At 47.1% G+C, this 19,832-nt stretch overlaps 1 protein-coding gene across 8 annotated transcripts in view; it reads left to right on the top strand.

Annotated features, from left to right (window-relative positions):
- Nucleotides 1-106: 106 nt before the first annotated feature.
- Nucleotides 107-19,832, top strand: part of NADSYN1 (NAD synthetase 1) — a 37,203-nt gene continuing 17,477 nt past the window's right edge. For 2 of the 8 annotated variants that reach the window (XM_082409666.1, XM_082409671.1), the window contains exons 1-5: nucleotides 3,609-3,804; nucleotides 4,880-4,940; nucleotides 6,707-6,823; nucleotides 10,953-11,006; nucleotides 11,457-11,546. In XM_082409666.1, the coding sequence (XP_082265792.1) occupies nucleotides 3,720-3,804; nucleotides 4,880-4,940; nucleotides 6,707-6,823; nucleotides 10,953-11,006; nucleotides 11,457-11,546 (407 nt within the window). In that variant the 5' untranslated portion in view covers nucleotides 3,609-3,719. Of the gene's footprint in view, nucleotides 2,086-3,584; nucleotides 3,805-4,879; nucleotides 4,941-6,706; nucleotides 6,824-10,952; nucleotides 11,007-11,456; nucleotides 11,547-19,832 lie in introns of those variants that run through there. The other 6 variants (XM_082409667.1, XM_082409669.1, XR_014250036.1 and 3 more) reach the window with 5 other exon arrangements.

A 19,832-nucleotide genomic window follows, 5' to 3' on the forward strand; every position in this document is an offset into this window, starting at 1 on the left:
CTCGGCAGCCGCGGGGCGCGAGATTGACGGCTGAGGGTCCGCCCTGCGCACAGCCTCCCTAAGGGCCGGGGAGCCCCGCCCAGGCTGGGGGGCTGGGGGAGGGGGTTCGTCCCCACCGGTGGTCGTGGGCAAGCGGCCTAGCTCCCCAGCCTCAGTTTCCTCTTCTGCCAATGGGGCTTCAAAGGCGCGCAGCCCACGCTGAGCCTCTGGTGTACAGATTGCCGGGTCCACAGCAACCCACAAAACAGACCAGAATCCCTGCTCTTGGGGCGCACGCGCGGTAGTGGTGGTGCGTAATCAATAAACAATCAGGTAGGCATATAGGGTGTCAGATGGTGGAAAGTGGTGTGGGGAAGCTCAAAGCAGGGTGTGTGGGTAGCAGTTTTATTCAGGGGTGTCAGGGAGAGCCCGCGGCTAGGAGGCCATCACAGGCCTTCCCCGGGAAGGGAGCGGGAGGTGGAGTTTAGGGGGGGCTCACAGTGTGCAGAGCTGGGCGGAGAGAGAAGTTGAGTGGGGATGCGAGCCCGCAGCTTAGGTCAACCACGTGGGGAAGCCCCCTAATAAGAGAGACCCTCACAGTTGTCCCCTGGGCAGTGATAAGAGAAATGTTCACAGGTCGAGGTGTGCGGGAGTCATTCCGGCTTGTACGTGGCTCAACCTGAACTTCAGGCTCACCAAAACAGCCTGCTTGTGGCCTATTAAACGTGCGGTGTACATCTGCTTTAACCATTAAAGAAGAGAATGCGTTTAAAAACTCAAAAGGGAGTGACTGTGGTTCAGGCATTTGAAATGGATCTTGGTGGCCATTGGGACATGGTTTCTGGCATGTTCCTACATCACTGAGAACCTGAATTTTCTGAACTGTGCCAGCCACAAGGACACCACCAGCTGTTCTCAGAACAATAGCTGCTGGCTGCCAGCCGTAACCTTGAAAGGCTCAAGGTCTCCTCTTGTAACTATGCAACCATGTTGGACCCCAACCAATCCTTGCTTAACAAGCACTCTTACTTCTTGCCAACTGCAATTTCGATTCTTGACAAACAACTTTTCTCATTTTGGGGGGGTTTCGCCTTTAGAAGCCTCTCCCATTTTGTCGTTTTAATCGCTTCTTGAATCAGCGTCTCCTGGGCTCTAATCCTCAGTTTGCCTCAAATAAAACTCTTCTATTCCTCTTATAGTTTGGTTTATTGATTATTTCTGTGGACAGCAGGAATGGCCAAGCCTCCTTCATATACCCCTGCCCTTGCAAGGGCATGACCTTGGGTTGGGCAGCTGTGCAACCCAGGCAGCCCCTGGAGGGGAGGGCAGCTGAAGGTGTCTGCTGCTCACCCCAACTTCCAACATCTGGGGCGTCGGCTTACTGGCAGAGGAATCTGGATGGCCGTCTCTGTGTCCCTCACGGAGACATTTTTTTCCCCTGTAGTTTTTTATTTTGAAAATGTCCAACATGCAAACCAGTTGAATAAATAGTAAAGTGAACACCCACATACCTAGATTCAGCAGCCGTCAACAGTTTGCCACATTTAATTTCTCTCTCTCTCTAGCTCTGTAGGTGTGTGTATCCCCTCCTTTCCCCCCCACCCCCGAACCACTAATTAGCTACAGATGATACCTCCCTCCTGAATATTTCAGTATCCATCTCCTAAAAACAAGGACATTCTTCTACTTTACCAAAATAGAATGACCACACGCTGGAAATTTAACATCCCTTCAATGCTATTGTCTAATATATTATCCATATTCAGCTTCCTCCAATTGTCCCAATCATGTTTATTGCTCATTTAAAAAAACCCAGGATCCAGTCGGGGAACCACACTGTGCATTTAGCTCGTCAGTCTCCCTTAATCTAGACCACTGCCCCAGCAGTGCTTTCTATTTTGTTTTATTGTTTCTTTTCCGTCCTTGACAATTTTGAAGAGTCAAGGCTGGCTTTTCACAGCAAGTCTCTTGATTTGGTTTGGCTGTTTTCCTTGTCCTTGCTTTTAGGTTACACATTGTGGGGCAGGATGATATACTACCCAGATGTCTCATCTTCATGTGTCATAGCAGGAGGCAACACGATGTCACTTTGTCCCTTTGTTGATGGTAAGTTTGATCGTCTGGTTCAGGTGGTATCTGCCAAAAGTCTCCATTTTTCCTTTCATGATTAACGAGTAAGCTGTGGCGTGATACTTTGAGACTGTAAATACACTGCTCGCAAATAACCCTCGGTCCAATTATCTAGCATTTAATGATGGCTCTTGCCTGAACCAAACGTCTTGATGCAAAAAGGGTGATCTTCTAACTTCCTCATCCTTTCAATATTTATTAGTTGGCATTTTTCTGTAAAGAATTTCCCTCTCTTACTTAATTTTTTGTCAGTATGGACTAATAGATTTTTTGGTCATTGAGTTACGATCCTGTACTGTCATTTACTTTTTTTTGAAGTTCCCATACTGTCCCATACTTGGCCAGTGGGAACCCTTCCAAACTGATTCTTTCTTTTCAAATAACATGTTCCCATCATTTTTGGAGAACATCCTTATTTTCTGCTCCAACCAGACATTGGAGGATTTGCTCCTTCCCTGGCCAAGGCCTAGAATTAGCCATGGTTGGCAGGAGATATTTGAGCGTACTGGAAAGAACTGAGGTATTTCTAGCAATGAAAACTGCCCCAAAGGGTCAAAGTGAGGATTAAATGAATGAACATATAAACATTTTTGTGGTTTTCTGACATTTCCAAATTGAAGCTCATGAACAAGCATTACTTTATAAACAGGATACAAGTTTGTCTGAAATGTGAAAACGTGTACAGTATGTATGGCAGAGGCAGCATTGCAAACCAGTAGAAAAGGATGGCCTATTCCATCAACGATGGTCAGCCAGCTACTTATTCACAAGGGGAAAAAAATGAATTCCTACCCTAAGGGGACTAAAGGGTGAAATGTGAAAACAAAACCTGAAAAACTGCTGGTAGTGAATAGGTTCAAATGCTTCAGAGAGGAAATTGGGTAACATTTAGTAAAGTTGCACATATGCATATCCTACGCCTGGCGAGGCACAGGTTAAGTGCCGCTCCGGCGGAAACTGGCAACGGTAGGCAGAGAGAAACTAGTTGCCCTCACAGGGGATGCATTACAGGAATGAAAATAGCAGTGCGCGTGTGTGCTGGCACAACGCTGCTAACTTAAATGCCCGCCCGTTATGAACGGATAAAGTGGGCTTTATTCCTACAATGCAGTGACAAACGCAGAAATAACCAAAAGAACGTAATTAATATCACGGGGGAAAATAAAGTTGCACAAGCGTATTAAGATGCAGTTTGCGGGGAGGTATGGAATTAAATAGAGGGATGCGGGCACGCGGGCGGGCCGGCCCCTCTCCACCTGCGCTCCAGGACTTGGCGACCGTCCCACCTGCCCGGTCAGAGTCGAGGCGGCGCGGGCTGGGGTAGCGCACTTGCCCCTTTGCCAAGCACTCGCGGCTCCGCGGGCCTCCCTCTTGCGCAGGCGCGGCGGGGAGCTCCGCGGGCTGGGCGGGGCGAGGGCGTGGGCGGGGAGTGGGCGGGGCGAGGGCGGGGAGATCTGGGCGGGGCCTGACGCTGGGGCTCTGCGGTCCTCTCCCTGCAGGGCCTGGCGGGACGGGGCAACCCGGAAGGACACAAGACGCCGCCGCCTGTCTCCCTAGGACAGAGAGACCCACTGTCCGGCCGGCCTTTTGCCCAGGCGACTGCAGCCAGGATGGGCCGGAAGGTGACCGTGGCCACCTGCGCGCTCAACCAGTGGGCCCTGGACTTCGAGGGCAATTTGCAAAGGATTTTAAAGAGTGAGTCTAGGGGCGGCGTGGGGCAGAGGGGCGAAGATCCTTTCTGGCCGCCAGGCTTGCTGTGACGCACACGCAGCCTTGCTCTGGAGAAACTCGCAGCCGTTGGCATGGGGACAGATAAGATAAGCTATCTTATGACCACGCCTGTGCCCGCCTGTGTCCTCCTCATGAATGGGGGTGCGGAGTGGGTTACACTGCCTGGGGACACGTGGTATGTACACGTGGTAAGAAAAGTCTGGCCGTGGAGGTGGAGATGGGAGGGCTGGGGTGAACCTGTCCTCAAATATCTTTGGGGTCGCCTGTGACATTTCTAGAGCTGAAACCGACCCAAAGAGGGAAGTGGAATAGGGGTGAGCCCCCCAGCTTAGAGACTAGGTGTGGTCGTTGTGTGTGTGTGACGGGGGTCCCCATACAGTTGTCACTTGCACCAGCTCACCTTTGAAAGCGCAAGTTTGCACTGTTGACATCTACACCTGAAGTGGGGCTGCCCTGGGCAACCCTACAGGCTCGGCCACCTCAGACTGACTGCCCTCAGCTAGTTACTGCAGCAGGGTTGCCAACCGCAGTAAAAACAGAATGATTCAGGTGAGGGCATCTTATCAGCCATGTGCCTCGGACCTTCATCCTTTTTGTTTTTTTTCAATCTCAACCTGCTTTCATCTCATCAGAGCTCAGAGCAAATCTAGCTGGAGTGAAGAGAGGCAGTCTCGGTGGCCAGAGCTGAGTCTCCACTTGGCCAGCCTTTCCTCCCCGGCCTGCTGTTCAAACCCAGAGGCGGTTGGTTCCTGCTGCTGGTGCCTCTGGGTCCTGCCTTCTCCCTACACAGGGTCTTCTGCATCTGCTGGTTAATAAACTACCAGTGTGTGACCCGCCCCCGCCCCTGCCCTCCTCCTCCTTGGTGCTGAGGGTCAGCCCTGCAGGCCCTGCCTGTGTCTCATTTCCTGCAGGTGTCAGCAGGGTCTGGGAGATGCCCTTTGGTTTTTTACGACACCTATGGCAGCAGAGGGTTGGATCTGCCTTTGGACCAGTTGTAGGTGCTGAAATTGCCCCTCTTTCTCTCTCTCTGTACATGTAGGTATTGAAATTGCCAAACACAAAGGAGCAAGATACAGGCTTGGACCAGAACTGGAAATATGGTGAGAGCAGAACACACAGACACCCCAGGGTGGGCAGGTAGAGGCGTCTATATCAGCTCCCCTCAGCCGAAAGGGCAAGGAAGGAGGCGGCGGGCATTGAGAACTGCGGACATGCAGGCCCATTTAGGAGACCATCAGAAGCCCGTGAGTGTGCTTGCTTGGCACCCTTGAACAAGAGCGGGCCCAGCAAGGCTGGGTGATCCCAGATTCCTATGTCGGGTAACACAGGAGCTCGTAGAGAGGCTGACATTTCCCAGTCCGGGGCTGATGTCAAAGCTGGCTGGACGTCTGGCATTGCATTGGTGTTTGGTATCACATGTGGCCTGGGAGGTAAGGAAGTGACAACCCCTGAGGCAGGAGTCTGTCCTTGGAGAGGAAAGGACATCCCAGGTCTGGACCCCGTTTTCATCTAAGAATCAGGCTCTCCCCCTTATCAGAACCAGAGGCCGAGAGGAATGCTTTTCAAGGCATTAAAGATGGCAAAGGCCAGTTTGGGGGTTTGTGTTCATGTGTGCAAAGTTTGCTCGGCGTTTGCAACGTCACTTCCGGGCCATGCGTAGTGGGAAGGACCTTGTGAAGATTTAAAAGTGGTTTACAGAGAATTCCCTGGCGGTCCAGCGGTTAGTACTTCACGCGGTCACTGCCGAGGGTCAGGGGTTCCATCCCTGGTTGGGGAACTAAAATCCCACAAGCCATGCGGTGTGGAAATAAGATAAAATGAAGTGAAATAAGATAAAATAAAATAGTAAAATAAATAAAAGAAAATAAAATAGTACTTTACAAATTCTGTACATTTCGTTACTGGGACTCCCAGACTGAGAAATTACTCTCAACCCACTTCCCCTGTTAGGACCTCATTGAGCATTGTATTAGTTTTTTCTGGGGCTGCTGTAACAAAGTTTCACAAACTGGATGGTTTAAAACGGCAGGAATTTACTCTCTCACAGTTCAGGAGGCCCGAAGTCCAAAATCAAGGTGTCAGAAGGGCCCTGCTTCCTCCAAGGCTCCAGGGGATGGTCCTTCCTGCCTCTTCAGGCTTCTGGTTCCCAGTTCTTTGTCTTGTGGCCGCACCCCTCCAGCCCCAGCCCCATCTCTTCTCCATGGCTTTTCTTCCTTCTGTCTCATGTAAGGACACTTGTCACTGGATTTAGTGCCAGGGTCATCTCATCTCCAGATCCTTCACTTACATCTCTAAAGACACTTTTTCCAAATGAGGTCACATCCACAGGTTCTGGAGGTTAGGACGTGGACACATCTTTTTGGGGGACACTATTCAGCCCACTACAAGCTTCAGTATCTATAGCAAGAAACTCAGGAGTAGCTGTGTGAGTGGCATTCGAATGATTATTCATGGTCCCTTTGCCTGAGGAATGTTTTTCTCTGGGTCCAGCTTTGTTTCTTTCGCATCCTTTTCTTGTAGATTAGTGGGATTGGGGCTACATTGAAGGTTAAAAAAAAAAATCCAAGAGCAGACACTTTGTGACATGAGAGAGAATTTCTCATTGTAACTGACAACTGTGAGAAGTGGGTGGGGCCCAGTCCATGAATTTCCAATAAAAAGCATCGTTTTTTGGGTTTTTTTTGTAGCAGTGATTCTAAGTCTGGCTGCACAATAGAATCTCCTGGGAGGCTTTATAAAGATACCAAGGCCTGGGCTGCACCCCTGCACGTTCTGACTCGCTAGGCCCCTAGGCCCCTGCCCCACCCCTGCCCCCGGGCCCACCCGGTGTGTCTCAGGGGCTCACTGCTCTGCTCCCTCCCTGCAGTGGCTACGGATGTTGGGATCATTATTACGAGTCGGACACCCTCCTGCATTCGCTCCAGGTCCTGGCTGCCCTTCTGGAGTCTCCAGTCACTCAGGATATCATCTGTGATGTGGGAATGTAAGTGCCGGCGTGAGCATGGGGAAAGGCAAGCTTGGAAAGAGGCAAGTTCAAGGGCGTCGTATGTCTGGAGCCATCCTAACGTCAGGGAGGTGGAATCTGCACATTTCAAAGATACGGAAGGCCTCTTGTAGAGAAGTGGGGTTTGTTCCCTCCCTAGCCCTGCAGGTACCTAACTCCCCCAGCGGAGGCAGCTCTTGGGAGATTTTTTTTGTATGTTCTTCCAGATGCTACTGTGCATGTGGGAACATACTTTGCACAGCTGAGAGCACAGGGTCTCCCTTTCACATGTATAGCTCTTTCTTTACTTAACGGTAAGTCTTGGGGTGGTTCCCCATCACTCCATATCGACATGCTGACCATATGGTTCCAGAAGGTGTAGGTATATAAATGTAGCTTTCATAGCTGTAGGTTCCATAGGTGTAGGTTCCTCCATATGGTATAGGTCCATGTGGTATAGGTCCATAGGTGTAGGTTCCATAGGTGTAGGTCTGTATGGTGTAGGTTCCATAGATGCAGGTTCCATAAGTATAGATGTATATGGTGTAGGTTCCATAGCTGTAGGCCCACGTCGTCTACAGGCAGACCTTGGAGACCTTGCACGTTTGGTTCCAGACCACTGCAGTAAAGCCAAATATAGCAATAAAGTGAGTCACAAAGTTTTTGGTTTCCCACTGTATATAAAAGTTACATTTACATTATACTGTAGTCTATTAAGTGTGCAATATTATGTCTAAACATATACGTACTTATGTTACTTAAAAAATACTTTATTGATAAAAAATGCTAACCATCATCTGAACCTTCAGGGAGTTGTAATCTTTTTCCTGGTGGAGAGTTTGAAATATTGCGAGAATTACCAAAATGTGACACAGAGACTGGAAGTGAGGAAAAGCTGTTGGAAAAATGGCGCCAATACACTTGCTCAATGCAGGGTTGCCACAGACCTTCAATTAAAAAAAAAAAAATGCAATACCTGCAAAGCACAGTAAAGCAAAGTGCAATAAAACGAGGTCTGCCTGTAGGTCCATAGGGTATAGTTTCCACAGGTGCAGGTCACGTGGGTAGGGCTCTGGCCTAGGACTATTCTTGAGTGTGTCTGTGATGTGCTTTGTGTAACCAGAGCCCACTGGTGGGCCTTTATTTTGTTTCTGTTTGCATCCTTCATTCTGTGTTATGTGGTGTGAAAGTAGCCGAATTTGCTTTCTTTTCCTCGGCCCTGCACGTGTTCTGCACTTCCTTTTCAACCCGCTGTGACATCTGTGTAGTAGGGTCTCTTTTAAGCAGTGAACAGATGAGATTTTTAACCCAGTTTGTTCGCATTTACTATCATTCTTGATACATGGACCATGTTTGTTTCCTCTTTTGCTGCTGTGTGACAGAGTACCACAGATGCGACACACAGAACCACACAAATCTGTTGTCTTGTGGGTGTGGAGGTCAGAAGTCTGAAACAGGTCAGCAGGGCTGGGCTTCTGGAGGCTGTTGGGGGAGAATTGGTTTCCTTGGAAGAGTCCAGCTTGGAAGGCCCGCCCGCATCCCTTGGCTCGTGGCCCCTCCCCCTCCCTCCCTCTTCAAAGCCAGCGATCATATCACTGCAACCCCTGCTTCCACTGCCACGTGCCCTCCAACTGTCCCTCCTCCCTCACAGAAGGACCCTTGTGGTTATGATGAGGGCCCCAGAGAGTCCAGGATAATCTCCCATCTCAGGGTCTGTAACTTTGTTATATCGGCAAGGTACCCTTTGCCACATGAGGTGACATGCTCACACGTCCTAGGAATCGGGATGGGGACATCATTGGGGGCCTTTACGCAGCCCACCACATGGACTGATTCTGGCCACTTTATTAAATGTCCTAGTCATCATGTTTTTTTCTTTTTTGTTTTTCCTGTTGTCTTTTGTGTGTTTTCTTTGTTCCACTTTCCTCTGCTGGCCTTGAACTTGTAACCCGATTATAATTTTTCTGCTTTTTGCCCTCAAAGTGTTAATAATCATATTTAAAGATATTTTTCTTTGGAAATCCAGCATTTATCTGGATCTGTAAGCACCACTGAAGAAAACAACCGTCATACCATGATGTCATTGATATTCTCCGTCTGAAATTGTCTTTACAAATTATCTTCCAGGAAAAAGGTGCTGAGCCTCCTTCCTGCCCTATTTTTGAAGGCGTGTTATCCTTAGCGCTGATCACAAAGGGCTAGCTCAAAATAAAGAAAACTTAAAGAAACAAAATAGAATCTTAAAATGTGCAATAATTTTTTTTTAAAAAAAGATCTTATTTATTTGTTTTCATGACTAAAGAAGTTGAACTCTCTTTGTTTTTTGGCCATTTGTGACACTTGTTCTTTAGCCTACAATTGAAGTGTCTGTGTCTAATTTATTTTAAGAGTTCTTCATATGTGAAAAATATCAACCCATTCCCACATATGATAAAAATACTTTTACTTGTATGTTGTTTGCTATTTAACTTTATGTTTTGAGCCTTCAATTTTCCTTGTAGTGCTTTTTGTTTGTTTTTGTTTTTGTTCAAGAGGCTTACTCCAATTGGAAATCGGATATTCACTGAGGGTCTCTGTTTTGTTTAAAATATAAGTTTACCTCCTGCCTTGAACACATTTTTGTATAAATGTGAACACAGGCAGGTTTTGGTTTGGCCCGGGGAGGATTAGAAACCACAGCGGTGGGAGTTCTTGCTGGTGGCATCCGTGTGCCGTGGCCACAACTGGGGACACCCCTGCCTACATCCTGTCCTTCAGTCCCTCTGGGAGGAGGAGCCCAGGGTAGCGGGATTTAGCCAGTGCAAAGCGGGATTGGAACCTGGCCACCTGACTTGATAGCCCACACTATTAATGGTTGGTTTTATTTCCTCTTGCATCACTGCTTTGTTTACTCATGTCCCAGGGCATTTATTTATTTGTCTTATTAGTTTTATCTGACAATCTGTCATCTTAGGTACCCCTTAAGGCCATCCTCCCCTGGTGCCTGATGGCTTCTGCCCTGAGCTCCTGCGCTCTCACCCTGAGCTGGGCTCCAACACCTGGGCTCTGCCCAGCTCTGCCTTCTCTGCCATCTCTGCCCAGCTCTGCCCAGCTGTGCCCCAGCTCTGTCCAACTCTTCCCAGCTCTGCCCCAGCTCTGCCCAGCTCTGCCCCATCTCTGCTCCAGCTCTGCCCCATTTCTGCTCAGTTCCGCCTAGCTCTGCCCCAGCTCTGCCCCATCTCTGCCCCATTTCTGCCCAGCTCCACCTAGCTCTGCCCCAGCTCTGCCCCATTTCTGCTCAGTTCCGCCTAGCTCTGCCCCAGCTCTGCCCCATCTCTGCTCCAGCTCTGCCCAACTCTTCCCAGCTCTGCCCCAGCTCTGCCCAGCTCTGCCCCAAGCTCTGCCCCAGCTCTGCCCCATCTCTGCTCCAGCTCTGCCCCATTTCTGCCCAGCTCCGCCTAGCTCTGCCCCAGCTCTGCCCCATTTCTGCTCAGTTCCGCCTAGCTCTGCCCCAGCTCTGCCCCGTCTTGGCCCAGCTCTGCCCCAGCCAGTGGCCAGCAGAGCACCCCAGCCTCTGGAGCTTTGGTCCCCTCCCCTGCAGAGGAGGAAGCTACCAGGTGGTCCAGGAGGAGATGTAAAACACAATGTCTATCCTGAAAAGGGTCCAGACAGAGGGGTGAGCAGATCTGCTCAGCGCCTACCACCCCCCACCCCAGCCCCAGCCCCTCAGACCCGTTGCCCCTGCCCTGCAGCCTGCATTCTGGGGAAGGGGTGTTCGGGTCAGGAGAGGTGCTGGGAGGGAGAATTGGGGAGGCACGGGGGCTAATGCCTGAGGCCAGCAGGGGATGAAGAGGTGATGTGACAGCAGGGATGTGAGAAAGGGAGGGAGGGAGCCACTGGAAGGCCCGAGAACCTTCCAGGAGGAGAGGAAGAGCCCTGAGTAGGGAGGGACTTGGTGCTCTATTTAGAAGACTCTCTCCCATTTAGAGCCTACGCTGTGGCAGAAACACTTGGGTTTGTTGTTAACTTTGGTTTGAGAAAGCCGCAGGGGAACCTTCTGATTCTCATAAAGGACGGAGAAGCTTCTTGTCGAAACAGACGCATAACTCTGCTCTTTGCCAACAAGTGTGTGCGTCCCCTCTCTCCGCAGGCCCATAATGCACCGAAACGTCCGCTACAACTGCAGGGTGATATTTCTCAACAGGTAGGTGACCGCCGGGAGCAGAGTGACCTGCCTGTCTCCCCTGAGCTCTAGGGGCCTGCGGGCACTCGTGCCAGTGCCCTGGGGCATGGTCCCCGGGGGCCGTGTGCAGGGAGGCTTCTTCTGGAACTACCTTAGTGGGGGCTGGTGTACCAGGCAGGTGACTCAAGTGGCACTGCTCCTGGTCTCTGCCACCACTGACACCTTCAGGTATTAGAAAGAGAGAGACCACAGGGTGGGGTTTGGGGACACATGGCCCCATTGCTGGGAGGTCAGTCCAGGGGGAGAGGCCTTGTCATGTCCCCTCGCAGACCCTGGACATCAGCTGCAAGTGCCCCCCTGCCGGGTCTTAGCTGCCCTGTCCCCATCGACTGTCGGGGCGGACGGACCGGCGGCTGCTCCTTGTCATGGGGCGTGTTCATCTCGGGAGTGGCCTTGTCCCCCTGCCTGTAGGAAGATCCTTCTCATCAGACCCAAAATGGCCTTGGCCAATGAAGGCAACTACCGAGAGCTGCGCTGGTTTACCCCGTGGTCCAGGAGTCGGTGAGTCACTGCCCGACGCGCAGGAGCTGGTTTGTGACCGCTTCTTGGATGCTTATGAAGCATCTTCCTGTGCGTAGCTTGTGCAGGTCGTGGGGGAGAGAGACACGAATTCCGGGCGAAGTCCCTGCCCCACAGTACCTGTCACTTAGATATGGCTGCTTTGACACTGCTGATTAATTTATAACCCACTTATCACAGACCACATGAAACTCTCAATCGTCAGTCACCCGTCATCCATCATTATACGTCTGATCCTGTATATCAGGGTTTCCCAGCTCCAGCCCCGTTGCTTTGGGCTGGCTCATTCTTGTCGTGGGGGGTCTGTCCTGTGCACGGAAAGGTGTATAGCTGCATCCCTGGCCTCCACCTGAGGGACACGTCCATTTGTGACAATTTAAAATGTCTCCAGACATTGCCAAGTGTCCCCTGGGGACAGAATCATGCCCAGTTGAGAACCCCTGCCCTATGTTCTTCTTATAGTTATTCCTGTCTATTTTTTGTTGCTGCTATTACAAATGGAATCTTTAACGTGATATTTTTAAGTGGTTAATTTTTTTTTTTAATAAATGTATTTATTTATTTATTTATTTATTTATTTATTTATTTATTTTTGGCTGTGTTGGGTCTTCGTTTCTGTGCGAGGGCTTTCTCTAGTTGCGGCAAGCGGGGGCCACTCTTCATTACGGCGCGCAGGCCTCTCACTATCGCGGCCTCTCTTGTAGCGGAGCACAGGCTCCAGACGGGCAGGCTCAGTAGTTGTGGCTCATGGGCCCAGTTGCTCCGCGGCATGTGGGATCCTCCCAGACCAGGGCTCGAACCCGTGTCCCCTGCATTGGCAGGCAGACTCTCAACCACTGTGCCACCAGGGAAGCCCAAGTGGTTAATATTTTTATGTAGGAAAACTTGAGATCTTGTGTGTTGCTTTTGTAATTGGCCACCTTACTACATTCTCTTATTGGGTCTAGTAGTTATTCTATTGATTTTCTTAGTTTGTTTTTTTTTTTTCAAGTAGAAATTATATAATAGAAAACTAATTTTACTTCTTTCTAATATTTACATCCCTCAGTTCATTTTCAAAACTACTTTTCTTGGCCAGCGTTTCTAGAACAATATTCTAGATCATTTCTAGAACAAATGTCTTTGATAACAGGCATTTTTGTCTTTTTCCCAACTTGACTTGGAAAGCTCTTCCTGTTTCTGATTTGGTTTCAGATTTATATCCATCCTTAGTTACTTTTACTTTGGGGATTTAAAATTAATTGAGAATGGTTGTTGAATTTATCAGATTTCTTCTTAGCATATGTTGAGATGAACATGGTAAGTCTTTGCATGTCTTTATAAGCTCCAAATGGATGTGGTATGTTAAACTTTGTTTCCATTTGCTAGTATCTATTCAGGATTTCCCTCTCTTATCTAAATTTATATGCCAGTATTATGTTAGTTAAAATTAAAAAAATTTTTTTTCTGTGCTCTGAATGCTTTAAATATTATAAAAGTCATGTAGTATCAAGTAGTAATATGACAAAATTTCTCTTTACAATTGGGAATGTTGTATCAAATAGTGTTCACTTTTACACTTTTTTAGTGAGGTATAAATAACATGCAATAAAATATGCAGATTTTAGGAGCTTTCTTTTTTGACAATTGTGTGCATTCGTGCAATCACACCCTAAAGAAGATAGAGCCATGTCCGTGGCACCCCTGCCCCTTTCCAGCTGATGCCCCCAAGGTTAGTCTTCTCCTTTCTTAGATTTCATACAAATGGAGTCACACCATGTACATTCCTTTGTAACCGATTTCTTTAGCTTAACATGATGCTTTTGAGATTCGTCCAGTGGTTTGTTCTTTATACATAGTACAAATAGTTTGCTGTTTTATATAATAATATGGGTTTGTAATTCATAAATAAGTCTATAAGATTGATAACAAAAAAGAAATACGCAAACCCCCCCCAATCTGCCCTGTCTCCGAGCCCTGCTCCCCATAGCTGTCCATTTCCATTTTCCATTTTTCTCCTTTCTCCTGTAGCCTCTGGGTTCCGCCTTGATATTTCTAACTCATGTGCAGACGTTGCCATTTCGTGGCCTCCTGCTCTGGAAGGACAGGATTTGGCACACAGTTCAGCCCTCACCGTTAGTCTCTCTGACCTCCTCTTCCTAACATGGGCACTTCACAGTTTTCTGGTTAAGTTTGTTTAAAAAAACAAATATTCATCTGAGTGATTTGATGATCTAATTGGCTTTATTCAATGATTCAGGTACTGGGCAGCCTCCCACTAGTAAATAGAAGGGGCTGTACACAATGGAAGGTATTTATAGGCAGAAGGACAGGACAAGAAGGTATTAGCGAGAGAAAGGTTAGGATAGTTTCAGGCCAGGCCCTCCTCTTTGATACGGAGGGAACAGCAGGGTCTTTTTTTTTTTTTTAATTGATGTATAGTTGATTTACAATGTTGTGTTAATATCTGCTGTACAGCAAAGTGATTCAGTTATATGTATATATATATACATTTTTAAAATACTCTTTTCCATTATGGTTTATCACAGGATATTGAATATAGTTCCCTGTGCTATATAGTAGGACCTTGTTGTTTATCCATTCTGTATGTAATAGTCTAATTTGCTAATCCCAAATCCCAATCCTTCCCTCCCCCACCCCTCCTCCCCCTTGGCAACCACAAGTCTGTTCTGTATGTCTGTGAGTCTGTTTCTCTTTCGTAGATAAGTTCATTTGTGTCATATTTTAGATTCCACATATAAGTGATATCATATGGTATTTGTCTCTCTCTGTCTGACTTACTTCACTTAGTATGATCATCTCTAGGTCCATCCATGTTGTTGCAAATGGCATTATTTCGTTCTTTTTTAGGGCTGAGTAATACTCCATTGCATATATATATACTACATCTTCTTTATCCATTCATCTGTCGATGGACATTTAGGTTGTTTCCATGTCTTGGCTCTTGTGAATAGTAACAGCAGGGTCTTCATCGTGCAGAGCCTGCCTCCCCAGTGTGATCAGGACCTGTCAGACTGACTGTTCTTAAAGGTTGAAACTGCAGTTAAGTCTTGGTTTCCTGTCTTGGGGCAGATGACTCCATTTTGGGCTTGCTGTTTCTCTCTAACCAGTCACAGCTCAGTGTTTCACGATCGGCCGATATCTACGTTCACAACTGAGCTGCAGATTGTGTTCTGAATCCGTGTTTCTTCGCTCATTTCTCCTGCTTGGAGTCGACCAGTGTCAAGTTCCTTTGCTTTCAATCTCTGTTCTCGCCCAACACTCCTCCCACAGACAGACAGGCACTTCCTGCCCCAGTCTGCTCATTTTCCCCCAGGCTGGCTGCACAGCCGGCAGCCCCTCCCTGTCACAGGTCTCTGGGACTTCTCTCCCCTCCTGGGTTTGCTCAGCCTCCTGGATGACTGTCTTCCCCTGTCAGTCACTCATTTGCTGGAACTCAGCATCCAGTAGCTTTCTACAATTCTACCACCACCAGGCAATGAACGCAGTGCTGATACTGTCTACCTGGAGGTAGTGTCTGACCCCACAGGTTCAGGGCTCAGCCCCACTGAACTGCCCCCCACCCTACTTCAGATGCCAGTCACAAGTCTGTTACTGTGGACACATCCATTTGTCCAACATGCAGCAAACCAAATGCTGAGATGCTGAGGTTTGCAGCTGTGCAGTCAGGCCACCCAAGATGGCTGCTCTCTTGGCTCTCTGTACATCCCTGCTGGACCAGTCCCCGCCTCACCTACACCCCACTCACCTGACTCACCTTCCCTCTTAGTCATAGAGCCTAATCAGTAAATGCCTACATACTTGCCCCCCGGCCCCAGCTAGTGACGACTGTTCTAATCTTTAGATCAGAACTATCTCCACTATGACAGTTTATCAAAGGGGCAGTAAGGGACATGCCCCTTTGCTGGTTTCCCTGGTAACCAATGAGCCAACCTCCACGTTCTTGTAAAACAACTGGGCTACGTGAAGCTGGGAACGTATTCAATTAAAGAGAGGAAAAAAAGAAAGAAAAAAATAACTAAAGTGAGCTACATCAGTAAAGGCGGTTTACAAGCAAAGGGGTTTTAACAAGCTGTTCCCCAATCTGCTGCTCTGCAAGACAAGCTCAAGAATTCCTTTTAGCCATCAGTTTCTGTTAACTCTGTTAACTCTAGGGGGTATGGTTTCAGTCCCTCTGCCTTTTAATCATTCCTCAATCTTGAGGAAAGGGGGCCATGACCGCTCTGGCTGCTTCCTACTGAAGAGGGATGTAGGCCTAACAAAGTTTTGAGGAATGAAACTGTTTCGAATTTGATTGCAAATACTCACAAATCCCAAGATGAGGCCAAGACTTTGGGCTTAAGGATACAAGACAAACAGCAAGTAGAGAGTTATGACAAAAAGGGTTATAAATCATAGCAAACACAAAACGATAATACCTAGTTTAACCAGTCCCTCAAACATAGACCTTATTCTTGCTGGGATCCATGAGAATATATTTCTTAAGAGATCAAATCCAGGTTTTGGGGATGACATTCGTTGGAGCCAAGCTGCCTTTTGTCTGATTTTATCTAAATAGGTTTTAACTTCTGATGTGATATTAATACATACATAACAGGAACTATTGGCCACTACATACATGCCCCCTTTTTCTGTTAAAATATAATCTAAAGCAATTTTATTGTCTAGTAGCCTTCTGGCTAAAGAATCTAGAGCCCTCTGCTGGGAGGCTATGGCTTGAGCTGTCTCATTTGCTGCTATTCCTAAAGTAAAAGATTTCATAGTTACAAGAGGAGACCTTGAGGACACAAGTTTGCAATTGGCAGCTAGCAGATACTGTTTTGAGGACAGCTGGTGGTGTCCTTGAGTCTGATACAGTTCAGAAAATTCAAGTTCTCAGTAATACTGGAGCATGTCTGAAACCACACCCACAATGGCCATCCAGCTCTATTTTGGATGCCTGAACCACAGTTACTCTATTTTGATTTTTGAATCTACTCTTTTCCTCAGTGGTTAAAGCAGATGTACAATGCATGTTTGATAGGCCACAAAACAGGTCATTCTGGTTAGTATAAAGTTTAAGTTAAATCATGTATAAGCCAGAATGACTTCCCCATACCTCAACATGTGAAAATTTCCTCCATCATTTTCCTCTTTTTAAATTTTTTTTTTAAATTTTATTTATTTATTTATTTTTGGCTGTGTTGGGTCTTCGTTTCTGTGCGAGGGCTTTCTCTAGTTGCGGCAAGCGGGGGCCACTCTTCATCGCAGTGCACAGGCCTCTCACTGTCGCGGCCTCTCTTGTTGCGGAGCACAGGCTCCAGACGCGCAGGCTCAGCAACTGTGGGTCACGGGCCTAGTCGCTCCGTGGCATGTGGGATCTTCCCAGACCAGGACTCGAACCCATGTCCCCTGCGTTGGCAGGCAGATTCTCAACCACTGCGCCACCAGGGAAGCCCCCATTTTCCTCTTTTGATTGCAGATCTTTTGATAGAAAGCATTTATGATCAAAATATTTGTCCCTCGATGCCAGGGTGGTTGCTGCCTGCCATGGGTCCATCATATCACTCGGTGCTAGGCCAGCTTGATATAGATATAAACAAATATATATGCCTAGTTATCCACGTTGGGGAAACTAATCAGACTCAGTGAACAAGCACAGAAGTATGCTAGCAAGGAAACCTTTTATAGGCTATACATTTTATCAATTATACTGAATTGTCACAGAAACACTTTACATGTGCTTTTAGCAGTAGACTTAAAGCAAGCAGTGGTACATGTCACGAGTACTTATACTCTGTGACAACTTCACTAGAGAATTTTCTTTCCATCCGAACTTTGGGGGCAAAGGTATGGTTACAAGTAAAACAATAACTTTAATGTTGATAGGGGAGACAAATATTTGGTAAACAGTAAATTGAATTAGTAGAATGGGTCTGGTCCAGATTCTTGGGTCAGCTGTCTACCACTGCTGTCTTCTTCTCATCCTGGGGTGGGTGTTGTTTGGGTCGGCAGTCCTTTCTGTAGACCAGTCTGATGCAGAGACCCCTCGTAAGTGGGAAATATGAACTCAAGAGTCAGTTCCCTTGTTTCACTGTGCTTGAGCTACTTATGAATACCTGATAAGGGTCCTTTCACCTAAGTTGGAGAGAGAGTCCTTTAAATGATGACTTTTTTAGTATGTATAATCCCTGGTTGCAGGTCATGGGGCCTCTGATTTTCATCCAAGGAGAGATTCCTTGTGATCAGCTTCTGAAACAAGCTTCCCTCTTCCACTGGTAACCACTAGTTTGTTCTCTATATCTGTGAGTCTGTTTCTTTTTTGTTATATTCACTAGTTTTATTTTTTAGATTCCACATATAAGTGATATCATACAGTGTTTATCTTTCTCTATGTGACTTATTTCACTAAGCATAATGCCCTCCAAGTCCATCCATAATGTTGCAAATGGTAAAATTTCATTCCTTTTTATGGCTGAGTAGTATTCCATTGTGTATATGTATCACATCTTCTTTATCCATTCATCTATTAATGGACACAGGTTGCTTCCATATCTTGGCTATTGTAAATGTGCTGCTATGAACATTGGGGTGCATTTAACTTTTCAAATTATGTCTTTGTTTTCTTCAGATATATGCCCGAGATTGGGATTGCTGGATCATACGGTAGCTCTATTTTTAGTTTTTTGAGGAACATCCATACTGTTTTCCACAGTGGCTGCACCAATTTACATTCCCACCAACAGTACCCAAGGGTTCCCTATCTGTTCTGTTCTTTGATGCACCTAATATGTTTTCATATCTTCAAATGTTTTAATTTGTCAAATTATTTTCTTAGTTTTGAGCTCGGTTTTTATCTTCTACTGTCTGATTACCTTTGTGATCTTGCATTGACTTCTGTTGTCTCTAATTCTATCCCAGTATAGATCTCTAGTTCACTTTTCTTTTTCTCCATTTCTAATGTTGAAATGTTGAATCCTTTCAGACCATCACTCATTTAATGATGCCTGTAGAAAGGGTGGCAGTGGATATTGAGCCGGAACCAGAAGCTTTCATTTTGGTACAGTTAAAATACAAAACAGAGTTTTTACCCTTCGGGAGTTGTGCCAAAATGGTGACAATAAAATGGTTATGTCACTGTGTCCCTGCTTTAGTAATGAGTCCATCACATCTTCAAGATGCTATTTCAGGCTTTTGTAGGAAAACGGAAAAAAGGCCCAGTTCTTGACTGCAGAGAACTTAAGAATCTAGGTTCATTTTCATTAGATTCTTAGGTGGATGCCCCAAATCTGAGCCCAGCAAGACGCGGGTGTCGGGGGGTGGGGGTGTCGAGGGGGCTCTTGTAGCTCCCAGGAGGCCAGAAAAGACTTGAAATTAGCATGGCCAGAAGTGGTTTCTCGGCAGAAATATGCTGCTAGGGTTTCTCCAGGGGATGTTTGCTGAGGAAGAAGAACATCCCATCAGAGGAGCTATGCAGAGCAGGAGGAGTTCAGGTGTGGAGGCAGCTGGAAAGATGGGTCGGGCCAGCGTGAAGCCAGCTTGGAATGACTCACTGCCGATCCGGAGGGTTTATTGTTGATACTTTGGCTCTTTAATGAACCGTGCAAACCTCAAGAGCCATCCGCCAGGTGTAGGTTGGCTTTGGAGCAGGGGGTGGGGAGGAGCAAAGGTGAACCTGCATCGTTCCCTGGTGGGCTTGCCTGCGTCTGGTTCTGAATGGATCTTCGTGCAAATTGAGGGGAGAGGCGACGGTGAAGGGAGAAACCCTGGGGCATCTCTTCCCTGTAAAACAAATTGTGATGCAGCAGCATCGCCATCAACAAGCCTACCGACGGTGAACTGAGCGCTCATTATGGGATGCTAAGGCAGCTCGGGGGTCAGAGGACGTCTACAGTCTCTGTTCCCTTCACTAGTGAGGGAGAAACAGCGTTGTCCTCTCAATTTCTCTGCTTTTAAAATTTACTTAAGGAAAAGCCGCTAAAATCTCCCAGAAGGTTCTTGTGAATTCTAAGAAAGCAAAAAGAAATCTAGTTAATTACATGTCTTAATGGTGCATCTGGTAACAGCCTATTTGAGGTCAGATTTGGAAACCGTCTGTTGTTCAAATTCTACCTTTTAGTGTAGACCGTGGGATGGCTTGTACTAAAGTTGTGTATTAAACTCTCTGTCCAGCTCATACAATTTGGAACGTTATTTTATTACTTCAGTGATGATATCGGTTTGTCACCGTATGTTGGGTTCATGCAGTGTGATCATTTTGATTCAGGAACTTTGATCAGGAATTCCACC

The sequence above is a fragment of the Balaenoptera physalus genome (assembly GCF_965194825.1).
Source record: "Balaenoptera physalus genome assembly, chromosome: 10".
Classification (NCBI taxonomy): domain Eukaryota; kingdom Metazoa; phylum Chordata; class Mammalia; order Artiodactyla; family Balaenopteridae; genus Balaenoptera; species Balaenoptera physalus.